The sequence below is a fragment of the Ahaetulla prasina genome, chromosome 8 (assembly GCF_028640845.1).
Source record: "Ahaetulla prasina isolate Xishuangbanna chromosome 8, ASM2864084v1, whole genome shotgun sequence".
Taxonomy (NCBI): Eukaryota; Metazoa; Chordata; class Lepidosauria; order Squamata; family Colubridae; genus Ahaetulla; species Ahaetulla prasina.
Window position 1 is genome coordinate 80,778,325 of NC_080546.1, and position 17,283 is coordinate 80,795,607.

The window sequence follows — 17,283 nt, forward strand, 5'->3', positions numbered from 1 at the left end:
GCTATACCCCTGAAAATTTTTTGTATGTAATTACGTGGATCGGGTGCATATGTCTACTTCTCTTCTGTCACGTTCAAATAGAATAGAATAGAATAGAATAGAATAGAATAGAATAGAATAGAATAGAATAGAATAGAATAGAATAGAATAGATTTTTTTATTTGCCAAGTATGATTGATATACAAGGAATTTGTCTTGGTGCATATGCTCTCAATGTACATAAAAGAAAAGATACCTTCATCAAGATAAAACACTTACAACACTTAATGATAGTCATAGGGTACAAATAAGCAATCAGGAAACAATCAATTTCAGTATAAATCGTAAAGATACAAGCAACAAAGTTACAGTCATAAGTGGAAGGAGATGGGTGATGGGAACAATGAGAAGATTAATAGTAGTGCAGACTTAGTAAATAGTTTGACAGTGCTGAGGGAATTATTTGTTTAGCAGAGTGATGGCGTTCCGGAAAAAACTGTTCTTGTGTCTAGTTGTCCTGGTGTGCATGTCATGATATACTAAACGAATAATAAAATTCAGACAATGTTTTTTTCCAAAAGCAGAGATGGCCAAATTTCTTAGGTTTGAGGCCAGGCCTTTCATTCCAATTACATCTGCAGAAAAGTTACACTACGTTTTTTTCTGTGAATGGGGTGTCTCCTTGGGCAAATCCCATTTCCACATCTATCTTACCAAAATAAAATAAAAAACTTTCCCCAAAACTGTGCCAACAAAATGTGACAGTTGGCCTGGATTTTGGCAGTGACATTTCAGATAGTTGAGAAGTGCTTCCAGGAAGGGTTCCATAGGATTGATTGATCTAATTTTATTCCCAACTGTTCTGAAAAAACAAATAATATGACACCAGTAAATTTTTGAAATTTGGAGGCGAACTCCCAGCATACCAAGGACACAAATGGACTCTGATGAAGCTACTCACCAGTGGTCGGTTTCAAATTTTTTTACTACCGGTTCTGTGGGCATGGCTTGGTGGGCGTGGCATGGCTTGGTGGGCGTGGCACGGGAAGGATACTGTAAAATCTCCATTCCCACTCCACTCCAGGGGAAGGATACTGTAAAATTTCCATTCCCTCCACAATCAAGGGGAAGGTTACTGCAAAACCCCCATTTCCTCCCGATCAGCTGGGACTTGGGAGGCAGAGAATAGATGGGGGTTGGGCCAGTCAGAATTTTTACTACCACTTCTTCGAACTACTCAAAATTTCCACTACTGGTTCTCCAGAACTGGTCAGAATCTGCTGAAACCCACCTCTGCTACTCACCCTAGAGTTGTGTTTGCCAATTTTAGTTTTATTTTCATTAAAGCAGAAAAAAACAACGGCCAACCAACGAGACTAGAACCTTTGATTGTCAGAGCTAGTCATTTACTTTGAATGTGGTTGATCTGTTTCCCGTACGTTTGTTTCTCCTCAGCAATCCTCACGCTAGCCTCTTAATTATGGTGCAAGTCTTAAAACTTACCACAGCTCCATTCGTCTGATTTGTCGGCACAATCTGTTTGCCCATCACACCACCACTCGCGGGGTATGCACTCGTGGTTTGCACATGGAATTTCATCCTTCTTGCAAAATGCTGCCATGAAAAATACACATTGGGAGAAAACTGTCTTTAGAAGTGTAGAGCTTTAGATCCTCTAGAACAGGGGTGTCAAACTCAAGGCCTGCAGGCCAGACTGGCCCGCGGGGCTTAAATCTGGCCCGCAAGGAAATATCTGGAAATATCAAAAGACTGGCCCGTAGTGCCTCTACTGGCCAAATCGGGCTGCATGCAGCCCTCACGTCAAGGGTGAAATGCTCCCGGTTCGGACCGGATCACCTGATCCAGTAGCGATGGCAGCGGGTGGTTCAGAAAACCGGTAGCAAAAATCCCTGCGCACCCCTCCCCGCCCATGCCCAGCTGAGCCGCACGATCATCAGAGGTTTTTTGTTTTTTTTTTTACTTTTAAAAGCATTTTTTCTTCGGCTGAAAAAATGCTTTTAAAAGTAAAAAAAAAAAAAAGCTCTGATGATCGCGTGGCTCAGCTGGGATCGCCAGAACCCTTTAGAAGCATATTTTTCTACAGCTTCTTCGGCCGAAGAGGTTGTAGAAAAAATGCTTTTAAAAGTAAAAAAAAAAAAAAAGTTGGCCATCCCCACCCAGTCACATTAACACCCCCCCCACCAAGCCACGCCTATTGAACTGGTAGTAACAAATTTTACATTTCACCCCTGCCTCACGTGGCCCGTTTTCACCCTCTCCGGTCTCCAGCAGCACTCTGCCAGCCGAAAACAGGCTGTGTGGAAGCCTAGGGAGGCCTATTTTTGGCAGGCAGAGTGCTGCTGGATGCCGTGAAGGGCAAAAACATGCCCCCCACACCTTGTTTTGAGCAGTAAAGTGCTGCAGGCGGCCATTCAGGCCGGCCCATGGAGGAGAACTACAATGCTGATCCGGCCCTCAAAGAAAGTCAGTTTGACACCTCTGCTCTAGAACAGCAGTCCTGTCGTATCCCACTCCTCTGCTGATGGCCGGGTCAGGGAAATCTGAATCAGGCGTGCCTCTGCAGCTCTGCCAAAGTCCTAGCAAAGTCCTCAGGGCAGGCAGAAGACCAGAAAGTGACTTCAGCAAGATATGTTTAGACTGCCTGACTCAGAGAATGCCAGAAAGCAGGTCCTTTATATAGGCCATGGGGTGTGGCTCCATGACTCAGCACTTATCCAGGCCTGCCCCTCCCTTCCTTCTGTTGCCTCCGTCTATCAAGTCTTCTGACGCGAGGGTCACTCCAGTCTGCAGCTGTTGGCAATTGACCTCCCTCAGGCTCACATGCTGTGGAGGAGGGGGAGGGGTCTAGTTGCTCCATTTGCCTGGGCATGGAGCCAGAGCTGGGGGCTGGAGATACTTCCTCCTCTTCAGCCTGTCTGGGCATGGAGCCAGGGCTGGGGCCGGGAGGCATACTAGAACATTCCTCCGTGTTCGGAAGCAGAAAAGAAGGCCCCGGCTGTGGTGAGATCGGACAAGACACAACAAGTCCCCAACCTTTCTGGCATCAGGGACCGGTTTCATGGAAGAAAATTTTTCTATGGACCAGGGGGTAGGGGCTGGTTTTGGTTTCATTCGCTCACTCGCCTGCTGCTCGCTTCTAGTTTTGTGTCCCGGTTCCTTACAGGCTATGGACCCTGGAGGGTTGGAGACCCCTGTTTTAGAAAATGCTACACCTTCACTGAATTGGGAATTGAGTTGTGCCTGTGTACAATCATTACATATTAGGACTGCTCATACCTGGAGGCAAACTCTATAGTTGCTTTGCATAACCAGGTATAAAAATCTCTGAGAGTCTGGAACTTCTTAATTTAATAATGTTTCTGTAAACTCAATCAACATTGCTGGTAACTGTATTAAGAATACACCTTTGGTCAATGGTGAAATCCAATTTTTTTTACTACCAGTTCTGTGGGCGTGGCTTGGTGGGCGTGACAGGGGAAGGCTATTGCAAAATTTCCATTCCTTCCCCACTCTGGGGCCAACCAGAGTGTCAGTTTTGGAAGGCAATTTTCTTTTTGCTTCTTAACTGCCACATATTTTAGCTGGGGAAGTTGGGAGGGGGTTGTTGTTGGAGCGGTAGAAAGTTAGTATTTATTTATTTATTTATTAATCATATTTATATACCACCCTATCTCCCGAAGGACTCAGGGCGGTTTACAGGCACTTAAAAAACACATAGATACATAAATACACTATAAAAACAATTAAAAAAACTTATTCTATAAGCCCGTATTTTAAAATATAAAAAATAAAACCCAGTTAAAACCCATAAATTTAAAATCTAGCTCAGTCCTGCACAATTAAATAGGTATGTTTTGAGCCCGCGGCGGAAGGTCCGAAGGTCCGAAAGCTGACGAAGGCCGGGGGGTAGTTCGTTCCAGAGGGTGGGAGCCCCCACAGAGAAGGCCCTTCCCCTGGGCGTCGCCAGGCGACATTGCCTCGCTGACGGCACCCTGAGGAGACCCTCTCTATGAGAGCGCACGGGTCGGTGAGAGGCATTCGGTAGCAGTAGGCGGTCCCGTAAATAACCCGGCCCAATGCCATGAAGCGCTTTAAAGGTGGTCACCAAAACCTTGAAGCGCACCCGGAAGGCCACAGGTAGCCAGTGCAGTCTGCGCAGGATGGGTGTCATGCGGGAGCCACGAGGGGCTCCATCTATCACCCGCGCAGCCGCATTCTGGACTAACTGCAGCCTCCGGATGCCCTTCAAGGGGAGCCCCATGTAGAGAGCATTGCAGTAATCCAGGCGAGACGTCACGAGTGCGTGGGTGACCGTGCATAGGGCATCCCGGTCCAGAAAGGGGCGCAACTGGCGTACCAGGCGAACCTGGTAGAACGCTCTCCTGGAGACGGCCGTCAAATGATCTTCTAAAGACAGTCGTCCTCGCTGACAGAGAGGACGCCTAAGTTGCGAATCCTCTCCATCGGGGCCACTGACTCGCCACCGATGGTCAGCCGCGGATTTAGCTGACTGTACCGGGATGCCGGCATCCACAGCCACTCTGTCTTGGCGGGATTGAGCTTGAGCCTGTTTTTCCCCATCCAGACCCGTACGGCCTCCAGACACCGGGACAGCACTTCGATAGCTTCGTTGGGGTGGTCCGGTGTAGAAAAGTACAGCTGGGTGTCATCCGCATACAGCTGGTACTTCACACCGAAACCACTGATGATCTCACCCAGCAGCTTCATGTAGATGTTAAACAGTAGGCGAGAGGATCGACCCTGCGGCACCCCACAAGTGAGGCGCCTCGGGCCGACCTCTGCCCCTGTCAACACCGACTGCGACCGGTCGGAGATAGGAGGAGAACCACCGATAAGCGGTGCCTCCACTCCCAATCCCTCCAACCGGCGCAGCAGGATACCATGGTCGATGGTATCGAAAGCCGCTGAGAGGTCTAATAGGACCAGGGCAGAGGAACAACCCCTATCCCTGGCCAGATCATCCACCAACGCGACCAAAGCCGTCTCCGTGCTGTAACCGGGCCGGAAACCGGACTGGAACGGGTCTAGATAGACAGTTTCATCCAGGTGTAAGGGAAACTGATATGCCACCATACTCTCTACAACCTTCGCCGCGAAGCGAAGGTTGGAGACCGGACGATAATTACCTAAAACAGCCGGGTCCAGGGAAGGCTTCTTAAGGAGGGGCCTCACCACCGCCTCTTTCAAGGCGGCCGGGAAGACGCCCTCCACCAAAGAAGCAATCGTAATCGCCTGGAGCCAGCCTCGTGTCACCTCCCGAGTGGCCAGCACCAGCCAGGAGGGGCACGGGTCCAGTAAACACGTGGTGGCATTCAGCCTACCCAACAACCTGTCCATGTCCTCGGGAGCCACAGGGTCAAACTCATCCCAAACAATATCGCCAAGACCACCCTCGAGCATCTCACCCGTGTCACTGCAATCTTGGTCCAGACCATCCCGAAGCTGAACGATTTTATCGTATAGATAACCGTTAAACTCCTCAGCACGTCCCTGCAACGGGTCATCCCGCTCCCCCTGGTGTAGGAGGGAGCGAGTCACCCAGAACAGGGCGGCTGGGCGGTTATCTGCCGATGCAATGAGGGAGGAGGCGTAGCTACGCCTCGCTTCCCTCAATGCCACTAGGTAAGTCCTAGTATAGGACTTCACTAGTGTCCGATCAGCTTCCGAACGGCTAGACCTCCAGGAACTCTCTAGGCGTCTTCTCCCGCGTTTCATCCCTCTCCGCTCCTCCGAGAACCAAGGAGCCGGTTGGGACCTGCGCCGGGTCAGAGGCCGCAAAGGCACGACACGGTCTAAGGCCCCCGCCGCGGCCCGTTCCCAGGCCGCAACAAGTTCCTCAGCCGAGCCGTGAGCCAGACCCTCAGGAAATGGCCCAAGCTCCGTCCGGAACCCATCCGGGTCCATCAGGCGCCTGGGACGGAACCAACGTATCGGCTCCGTCTCCCTGCGGTGGTGAATGGCGGTCAGAAAGTCCAGGCGAAGAAGAGAGTGATCTGACCATGACAAAGGTTCAGTGACTATTTCCTTTAAGTCCAGATCTCTCAACCACTGACCAGAGAGAAAAATCAGGTCCAGAGTGCCACCCCCAATGTGAGTAGGGCCATCAACTACTTGGGTCAGGTCCAAGGCCGTCATGGAAGCCATGAACTCCCGAGCTGCCGTCGATGACGAGCCGGAGGATGGCAAGTTAAAATCCCCCATGACTAAAAGTCTGGGGGTCTCAACTGCCACCCCAGCCAGAACCTCCAGGAGCTCGGGCAGGCGGCTGTCACGCAGCAAGGAGCCAGGTACGTGACCAGCAAGCCCATCTGACACCTATGACCCCACCTCACAAAGAGGATTCACACCCGGCAATCTGAGGTACAGTGGTCTCCTCGGCTCTAGACTCTCTTTAATAACAACCGCCACCCCCACCCCTACCCTGGGCCTCGGCTGATGGAATGCACGGAAACCCGGTGGGCACATCTCGACCAGGGCACGCCCCTTCAGTGCCCAACCAGGTCTCCGTGCGCCTATAATATCCGGCACCCCTGAATCAGATCATGTATTAGGGGCCTTATTGGCCACGGACCGTCGTTGCATAACATCAGGCGAAGGCCCAGGCTCTGAGGGTCTTGACCATCCGGGAACGGGAGAAGGGAGGGATCGGGCGCGATCGCCTGCAGACATCGAGCGCGCCCCCAGAACGACACGGTCCCCCTTCCGCCATATCTGCCCCTCCCACTTACCGTGCAAATGGAACCACCCTCACCAAAGGAACGCAACCCCCTATAACCTCCGAACCCATTACTGAACCGCCACGAGCATGCGCAGGACTGGCTCCCCACCCGGCGGATACTCCCAATACCCGCCCTAACCCTCCCACCCCCTCCCGACGGGTTCTCTCCCCTACCCGTGAATCCTCCCCTTCCAAACCCTTAAAATCCCCATTAAAACTCCCCTTAAAAAATCTCTTAAAACAACTAATTAAAAAGCCCCTAAGCCTCCTATTTTTAGCATGCCACCTCTCGGGGCTCCAAAGCCCGTCCTCAAGGTGGGCCCTCGATAGTATGGAGGGCCAAACCCGCGAGAGAGGGGCATCTCGCAGGGCAAGAAGGTCAGCCGCCGTAAACGTTCGCATCACCAAGAAAGTCCGGCAGGAGGCCCATCCTGGGCCGGTCAAGATGGTAACAGATGATACAGTGACCACAACCGGTCTGTCAGTCAGTCCTGATGGGAAGCAGTCAATAGTGATCCTCGTGGGGTAGAAAACAACACCACTCATTCAGTCAGTTCACCACCCCCTATAAATAGTCAGGGGTGGGCTAAGGAAGAAGGAAGGAAGGGGGGACGGACGGACCGATGGTAGAGATGTTAAACAGGCCGTCCGCCGCCTTGAAGCGCCGAGGTAGGCCGCCGCCACCGGCCACCTTCGCCCGGCCGTCGCCACCAAAAGCGTCCCATCGCCGCCGCATGAGGCCACCGACCTCCCCCCCATCTAGGAAGGGACGCCAGTCACTCCACCGACGCCAGCGCCAGACGAAGAAGCCAGGCCGCCACCGCCGCCAAGAAGCCAACAAGGCCGACGGAGGCCCGGTAGGCCCGATAGGCCCTCCAGATCTCCACTGGGCGCAACTCCTCCGGGGCTCTGGGGCTCCTCCCCTCGCCCCCGAGGTCGCCCGTCATCCATCTTCCTCCACGACTGAAGCCTCCTCCATCAGGGCGGGGATCTAAGGGGGCCCAAGGTGTCAGAGGCCCCCGCCGCCGCCGTCGCCGCCGCCGCCAGAATGCCAAAAAGGGCCGGCGGCAGCCCGGCAAGCCGCAGGCCGCCCTGCAAGCCGCCCGGCTAACTGCCAGGGCCGCCACTGCTTCCTCCCACGGGCGGGGTCCGAGGGGGCCCTGAACATCAGAGACCCCCTGTCGCCGTCGCTGCCGCCGCCGCCAAACCGACAAAAAGGCCGGCGACAAGCCGCGGCCGCCCGGCAAGCCGGTAAGTCGCCCGGCAAGCCGCCATGATCACCGCTGCAGCAGGACGCTCCGGGGCTCCTCCCCACGCCCCCCGAAGTCGTCCTGCGCCAAGTCACCCCTCCTCCGGGTGACTGGATGTTCGTCCATCAGGGCGGGGGCCCAAGATGTCACCAAGGCCCCCCCCAGAACCGGACAGGGCCCGAAAAGGCCCACCGCCGCTCCCCCGATCAGCAGGGCGGCGCCATCTTGGACATGCTCAGTAAGTAAGTAAGTAAGTAAGTAAGTAGTCACAACAACATTCCGTATTCAAGGACTTTTTCCTGCGTGTGATGTAGACTGCCTGAAGATTGTATCCAATTGAGTGTGAAGAGTCGATTGGACAATGTGATGAACTTGTGGGTGTGGGGCAGGGCTGGGTGTCAACTGGGTGTGGAAAACCTGGAAGCTTTCAGTTTCAGGTTTTCCCAGCTGTGCCAACATGACATCTCTAATAAATTGGAACTTTGAGGAACCTCAAGCCTCAGAGCTTTATTTCGTTGGGGATGTTCCTTGGAACCCTGACACAGAGGTGGTATTTGCCAGTTCTCTGAACTGCTCAAAATTTCTGCTACCGGTTTTCCAGAACCTGTCAGAACCTGCTGGATTTCACCCCTGCCTTTGGTGCTGAAAAACATCTTGATTTTTCATTTCCAGGAAGCTGGAAAACAGCAGACTGCACACAAAGTGCTTTGAAAACAGTTCAGCTTTTGGATTTCACATGAACAGTGCAAATTATTGGAAAAAAGCTGAGTTGCTTTAATGAGCAACTGTGAGAGTTGTGCTACGCTTACACAAGGTCCATAGCTGTTCTTCCAAATTAAGTCTGGAAGAATACACTGCAGTACTTTAACAGCCAGCTTCACGTGTTTGAAGAAATCAAATTAACTACTTAATGCAATTTTATTGTGAATCGTCAGGATTCAAGAGAGTCAGAAAGGAAAAAAAACATTTCATTACCGCATAAACAAATGAAACATTTTAGGAAAAAATCTACTCCTCTGAATACAACAAAATACCTTATGCCATCAGACTTGAAATCCTGGGTTTAGAAAATTTAGAACTACGCCGCCTTCGACAGGACCTGAGTTTAACTCATAGAATCATCTGTTACAATGTCCTTCCTGTCAAAGACTACTTCAGCTTCAATTGCAACAATACACGAGCACACAATAGATTTAAGCTTAATGTGAACCGCTCCAATCTTGATTGCAGAAAATATGACTTCAGTAACAGAGTTGTTAATACTTGGAACACACTACCTGATTCTGCGGTCTCTTCCCAAAATCCCCAAAGCTTTAACCAAAAACTGTCTACTATTGACCTCACCCCATTCCTAAGAGGTCTGTAAGGGACGTGCATAAGAGCACAAGAATGCCTACCATTCCTGTCCTATTGTTTCCTTTTGTTATATCCAATTAATATAGTTATTACATACTCATACTTATATATATGCTTATATATTGTATAGTTATTTCATGCTTATGCTTATATATACTGTGTGACAAAATAAATAAATAAATAAATAAATAAATAAATAAATGAATGAATGAATGAATGAATAAATGAATGGATGAATGCATGAAAAACCCTGAATATTCCATATTATGAAAATTTATCAACCCTTGAAGCCTCTGTCTGGTGAAACCTCTAGAGAATCAAAATCTCTTCATGGACAAAGGTTCTTTAATCACCATTTGTTATCAATATGCAAAGTGCTTCTCGGGTGTCACACACTGCGACAACGGAATAAAATCAGCACCCAACAGTGTGTTGATTGCCTTCTAGGCTTTGTCAAGGAATTAATTAAATAAAGCACAACACAGGCAAACCTATGAACTATTTAACCCTTGACGTGAAATATAAAACTACAGGGAAGAAACAAAAACCAAACCCAAAATAAAACCAAAAGATAGAAATTCAAAACATTTTCTTCCCGAATAAAAACCACAAGACATGTACGTTCTAAATCTCAGCATGTTGTGTCTCGTCCGATCTCACCACAGCCGGGGCCTTCTTATCTGCTTCCGAACACGGAGGAATGTCCTAGTATGCCTCCCGGTCCCAGCCCTGGCTCCATGCCCAGACAGGCTGAAGAGGAGGAAGTATCTCCAGCCCCCAGCTCTGGCTCCATGCCCAGGCAAACGGAGCAACTAGACCCCTCCCCCTCCTCCACAGCATGTGAGCCTGAGGGAGGTCAATTGCCAACAGCTGCAGACTGGAGTGACCCTCGCGTCAGAAGACTTGATAGACGGAGGCAACAGAAGGAAGGGAGGGGCAGGCCTGGATAAGTGCTGAGTCATGGAGCCACACCCCATGGCCTATATAAAGGATGTGCTTTCTGGCATTCTCTGAGTCAGGCAAAGTCTAAACATATCTTGCTGAAGTCACTTTCTGGTCTCCTGCCTGCCCTGAGGACTTTGCTAGGACTTTGGCAGAGCTGCAGAGGCACACCTGATTCGGATTTCCCTGACCCGGCCATCAGCGGAGGAGTGGGACATGACACAGCAGTGGCAGAAATGTTTGCATGTATCTCCATACCTTTCCTACTTTACATTCTTGCTCAGAAACTTTGGCTGCAAAAATCTAAATAACGCATTTTAGCCGGTTATAAAATAGGCAAGGGCATAATTTATTTTGCTCTCCTCTTATCTGTGGCCGTTGAATAGACAAAGCACGCAAAGTTCATAAAGAATGACAAGAACAGAAAGCTTATCAAAAATAATTGGTATTCAAACAAAAGCACAAGACGAAAGGGGATCTCAGGACAGAAAAGGGAAGGAGGCAGATAGCAAGAAGAGAGAGAAAAGGGGGCGAAATAAAAGCGTAGTTATTAAAAAAAAAAATAAGCTAGAAATCAATAAAGGCAAAGATGGAAGATTGCTCAGTATCAAAGGAGAAATGAAATGAGTAAAATTAAAATCATTTAGATAAGAAAGGACATGCTGTGCCTTTGACTCCCTCTGAAGAATGCAACGCAATTTGAAATACTTACAGCAATTTTTTTCATCCACATTGTCAAGACAGTCTGGAAAACCATCACATATCATTGCGTGGGGAATACACAGTTTGTTTGACGGGCATTCCCACAGGCCTCTTTCTTTGCAACCTGGACATAAGAAACCAACATGACAAATCAAAACAACATGACAAATGACAACATGACAACCATGTAAGGACATTACCTTACAGATGACCCCCCACCCTGTTAAAAGACCTTGGAGTTTTCATATCAAATGATCTAAGTGCCAAAGCCCACTGCAACTACATCGCAAAAAAGGCTTTAAGAGTTGTAAACCTAATCTTGCGTAGCTTCTTCTCCAAAAACACTACACTACTAACCAGAGCATATAAAACATTTGCTAGACCAATTCTTGAATACAGCTCGCCTGTCTGGAACCCATACCACATCTCTGACATTAATACAATTGAACGAGTCCAGAAATATTTTACAAGAAGAGTTCTCCACTCCTCTGAATACAACAAAATACCTTATGCCACCAGACTTGAAATCCTGGGTTTAGAAAATTTAGAACTCCGCCGCCTTCGACATGACCTGAGTTTAACTCATAGAATCATCTATTACAATGTCCTTCCTGTCGAAGACTACTTCAGCTTCAATTGCAACAATACGCGACCACACAATAGATTTAAGCTTAATGTTAACCGCTCCAATCTTGATTGCAGAAAATATGACTTCAGTAACAGAGTTGTTAATACTTGGAACACACTACCTGACTCTGTGGTCTCTTCCCAAAATCCCCAAAATCTTCAACCAAAAACTGTCTACTATTGACCTCACCCCATTCCTAAGAGGACTGTAAGGGGCGTGCATAAGAGCACAAGCATGCCTACCGTTCCTGTCCTATTGTTTCCTTTCATTATATCCAATTAATACAGTTATTACATACTTATGCTTATATATATGCTTATATATTGTATAGTTATTTCATGCTTATGCTTATATATACTGTGTGACAAAATAAATAAATAAATAAAAAATATCTTCACCAGAAACAAGACAGAGATGCATTCTAGTTCCTCCTTATATTAGTCAAATCTCTCTGATTCAACCTTTATCTTCCAACTTTGTCAGTAGACCACAACCCATCATGTTAGGTTGGTCAATTTGGACAGATGTTTGGATAAAAGGACATTATAACTTTTTAAGAAACAATCTTGAGGAACAATCCTGAAACTACAAGATAGGGCTGAATTTAGACAAACAAATTTGTCTAAATTTGTTCAGACAAATGTATTTATTGATAGTATTTATATTTTTTTTAAAAAAATCACTGGTTTGCTTCAGTTGGATGTTGGTATGGGATTAGATCCAGATTTAAATTATATTTTGAACAAAACCCATGAAGTTAGTAAGATTGAAAATAAAAGTGAATAAATTCAGATCCAATCTATAACAGATGTTAAACTGCATCAATACAAATTATATATTGTCTTCAAAATTAAGCCCATATCTATAACATAATCCATTCACATTTCAGATTCTGACAACCGAAATATTTTTGGGTTGTTCCCCATTTCCACCCCCCCCCAATAATTGCCATGGATTCTTTGGGGACCTCTAGGTATAATCTAACAAACACTTTTCCATCATGTTAGGGTTTTTTCCACTAAAAAGGATAGCATCTGATTCTGTTCCAATAAACATTTTGAAATCAGAATTCTAAAAGAAAAAGGAAGTATAGATTTATTTAAACACTTAGGCAATAGGTAAGATTATGACAAGGTATGCATTAAAATGGAGAAATGTCCGTTGACTTTGATACCCTGAGACAGAGCAGTGTTCAATAAAAATAACCTGTCTCCTGCAATTGTTTTTACTCAGTCAAACTGGTTTTTATAATAAATCCAATATGTACTTTTGCATAGCTATGTCAATCATTCAGTATTAAATTCTTACTTCATCATGTGAAAGAAATTAAAGGCACAGGGCAAATCTATGAAATATATATATTTTATCAGATTGTATGGTTTTTTTTTTCCTTAAAGCAAGCCCATTTCAGCATGAAAGAATGACCTGTGTTAAAGCAGGTCACTCATAAGTTTTTAAATAGGATTTTAATAATGCTGTTTGTTTTCACTTTGCCACAAACTTCTAGAGGAGTTGAGACCTTAAAAATAGATTCATTCAAAAGCAGACTTTCATTTTTATGGGATTTGTAGAGCATCAGATAGTCTTAATTCCGCGAACATTTGGTCCCAGGTGGAATAAATGAAGGTATATAAAACTAGATTGAAGAACATCATTATTTCTCCATGGAAAATAACAATATAACCCATTCCTTCAAATAAATTCACCAAAAAGCATTGTCAGGAAATTGTTATTTGCCTAACTAGTTGGCCAGGCAATATATACAGATCCCTCACATCCAGGACATAAACTGTTTCAACTCCTACCCTCAAAACGACGCTATAGAGCACTGCACACCAGAACACCTAGACATAAGAACAGTTTTTTCCCGAAGGCCATCACTCTGCTAAACAAATAATTCCCTCAATACTGTCAAACTATTTACTAAATCTGCACTACTATGAATCTTCTCATCATTCCCATCACCAATCTCTTTCCACTTATGACTGTATGACTGTAACTTTGCTGCTGGCAATCCTTATGAGTTATATTGATATATTGACCATCATTTGTGTTGTAAATGTTGTACCTTGATGAAGGTATCTTTTCTTTTATGTACACTGAGAGCGTATGCACCAAGACAAATTCCTTGTGTGTCCAATCACACTTAGCCAATAAAAAAATTCTATTCTATCTATTCTATTCTATATAAGCTAACTATGTATGTTCGTAGAAAGGCATGATATTGCTTTAAGGCTGTGCTGCATCATGCAAGCTTCCTGACTGGTTGAGCTCTGTAGCCAATGTATAAAAGGACTACTAAATTATGGCTTGTAGGGAATCTACAGGGACGCTACAGCATTGTAACCTGATGACATGCTACAACTGTATATTTGAGCTTTATGATCGTTGCTTGATCATGGCTAGTTACTGATTCCTCAAGATACTGACGGTTGTGAATTGAACTGTGTTTTGCCGAACTGAAAGAAGACCTTGTTTGTTGTGCAAGTCTACATTGGTAAGAAGACCTGATATTTGTAACATCCCTGACTGGCTTTATATGTGTATGACTTCAATTGTTTTTGGACTACGACTTTGCCTTTTCCCTAAAAGTAAAGGAATATCAAACCCCAGTTTGTCTGCAAGTGACTGTTATTGTATACAACCAGTCTCAGTCGTTTTCATGCGTAGGGTACTCTGCTCAACAGTCCACAACCTTGGTTGTGAACCCAGATTACCCTTAACAAGCATAAAGGAGGATATCTCACAGAACCTTTTGTACTATGTCATTCTCCCCAGAAGTCCACTACTGTTGGAGATGCCGTCTGGTCTTACCATACCTGACCATGGTGAGGATGAGTACACAAAGCAATGTCCTGTCATTCATCCACTCTTGTGCTTCCCTGCCTTCAACATAAAAATAAGGGTTTTCTATCCTGACGTATTTCTTCCAAAATCTAGCTTTTACTTCAAATGCAACGAGCAACTATTGGCATTTTCCTTGGCACATTTTTTAAGTGAATCACTGCAGTTGTTCACTTAGTAACCTGGTTGTTAAGTGAAGCTGGCTTCCCCATTGACTTTGCTTGTCAGCAAGTTGCCAAAGGGGATCATGTGACCCCGGGACACTGCAACCGTCATAAATGTGAGTCAGTTGTCGAGCATCTGAGGGTAAATTGATCTTCGGACCTTCCGTCGTGAGCTAAAAACATACTTATTTATTCAAGCGGGACTGGCATAATAATTTGATTTTAAATTGGGGTTTTATTAATATTCTTAAATATTTTAAATTTAATTTTAATCATTAGCCATTTTGTAATTTTGCTATGTTTTAATTTGTTTTAATTGTACATATTTTGTATTTTATCTCCGGCCGTACACCGCCCTGAGTGCTTCGGGAGAAGGGCGGTATAAAAATTCAATAAATAATAATAATAATAATAATAAATTACACGACCATGGGGATGCTGCAATGGTCGTTGGCGTGAAAAATGGTCATAAATCACTTTTTCTAGTGTTATTGTAACTTCAAAGGATCACCTGCAGGGGTGAAATGCTACCAGTTCGTACCGGTTCGGGTGAACCGGTAGTAATAAAAGCTACCAGTTTCGGGTGAACAGGTAGTAAAAAAAGCTACTGGTTCATCTGAGCCAGTATTTCTGACAATCAGCTGTGCCACGTGATTTATATTTTCTAGAAATCCTGCTTCTAGCGGATTCGAATCGCTGAACTGTTGACCTTTCGATCAACAAGCTCAGCGTCTTAGCCACCGCATCTCTCTATTGATGTATATATAATAGATGACATATAATAGATGATATAGTCCTCTATTGATGGTTACAACTTTCCTATTTTTACACTAACTTCCATTACTACAGGATCCTTCGGAAGTCAAAAACTGAGAAAATAAGAGAATTGGGGAAACTGGTCTAATTAATATCACTGCAAAATCTGGAGAGAGAACAGTTGGGGAGACTTGTAAACACTTGTTCTTCCTTAATTTGATCTCCAATTAATTGACAAAAATGTGGTACAGCAATCGCTGAATTATCTGAGAAGATGCTTGAAATCCTCTCTCAGGTAACTGGGAACAGAGGGCCATGAAAAATTAATTGCTGTGCCTGGAAATCGGCTGCTCTGTTTCTGAAATGTAATAAAGCTGAAACGTCTTGCAAAAATATAATTGTATCTTATTTGATAAGCGGGAAGCAACTCTGGGCAACGGACAACGATCAATAAAAACAACAAATATATAAAAAAGGCTAATTATATAAAATTAAAATCATGGTGAAAAAGGAAGACACTATTCAAAAAAAATTAAAATCTACAAATCACACAAAGAAATCTTCTGATCCTCAAGCTGCCAAGGCAGAAGAACAGTGAACTAAACTTTCAAATTTATAAAAAGAAGTTCCTATTACAGGAAGGATAAATACAGGTAGTCCTCAAATTACAACAATTTGTTTAGCGACCGTTCCAAGTTACAACTGCATTGAAAAAAGGGAGTTATGACCTTTTTTCAGTTATGACCTTTGCAGCATTCCCTTAATCACGTGATCAAAATTCAGGTGCTTGGCAGCTGGTTCATATTTATGACCGTTGCTGCGTCCCAAGGTCATGTGATCCCCCTTTGGTGACCTTCTGACAAGCAAAGTCAACGGGGAAACCAGATTCACTTACCAACTGGGTTACTAACTTATCAACTGAAATGATTCACTTAATAACTGTGGTAAATTTGGACTTCCGTTGGCGCCACCTTCCTCGCTGGGTGCCTAATTAAGGCGCTCCACACTGAATATCGTAAAAGCCGGTGAAAACAGCGAAGAACAGCTGTTCCCGGCTTCAATTTCCCTCCCTGGGAGAAAGGGAGAGAATTGAGCGGCGGGGGAGTGGTAGATTTCCCCAGGGGCTTTGTTTTTGTTATGCAGAGCCCCGAAGGGGTCGAATCCCACTGAATCCTGCTAAGCTCCGATCTTCAGCGTGCTCCTGCAAAAGCAGGAAAAGAAGAAGGTGTCCATCTCTGCTCAGTCAATTTCTTTTTGTGGATTTCTACATGCAGACGGAACAAGCACAAGTGAACAATTATTGGATTGCAAGTATTTTTGATTTCCTGACTTCTACCTTTTAAAAAGAGAAACTTTTTTCCCCCTTGCTTTAACTGACTGTTTAAAATGGCATCTGAGAGGAAGTGAAAGTAAAGTAAAAATGAGCAGGCTGCGTAACTAGGAAGCTAGGAAACGTTACTTGTGGATTGTAATGAATTGAACTCTCCTATACTTAAAGGGCAAAAGAGAAGTTTTTAAACTTAATAACTGTGGTAAATTTATTATCATATGTGATGGACATGCCCAGAAGCTAAAAGTTATTGGAATAAAATAAAGGGTTGGTTAGAAGAAATGACCCAACAAACACATTGACTTAAAACCGGAGCTGTTCTTATTGGGTATTCTACCAGAGAAAATCAGTGAGGAAAATATTTATTTGATTATATATGTAATAACTGGCAGCATGTGGAAGCCTTCGGCCTAGTATGGCTTCCAAAGCTGTTGGCTTCGGAGTCTTTTCTGCAGGAGGAGTTTTCTGGAACGTTGACAATAACAGCAGCAAGAATTGTTTTTGTGCAAAATTGGAAAGCAGAGAATATACCCCTGGAAGGAGAAATTATTAAAAAAAATTGTAGACTGTGC

General features: G+C 45.4%; 1 protein-coding gene across 2 annotated transcripts in view; it reads right to left on the reverse strand.

The window, feature by feature from the left end:
- Positions 1 to 17,283, reverse strand: part of CORIN (corin, serine peptidase) — a 149,301-nt gene that overhangs the window by 19,636 nt on the left and 112,382 nt on the right. The window contains exons 14-15 of one of the 2 annotated variants that reach the window (XM_058193327.1): positions 11,000 to 11,113; positions 1,483 to 1,593 (exon numbers count right to left, since the gene is read on the reverse strand). In XM_058193327.1, coding sequence (XP_058049310.1) covers positions 1,483 to 1,593; positions 11,000 to 11,113 — 225 coding nt within the window. The remainder of the gene's footprint in view (positions 1 to 1,482; positions 1,594 to 10,999; positions 11,114 to 17,283) is intronic. The other variant, XM_058193328.1, reaches the window with a different exon arrangement.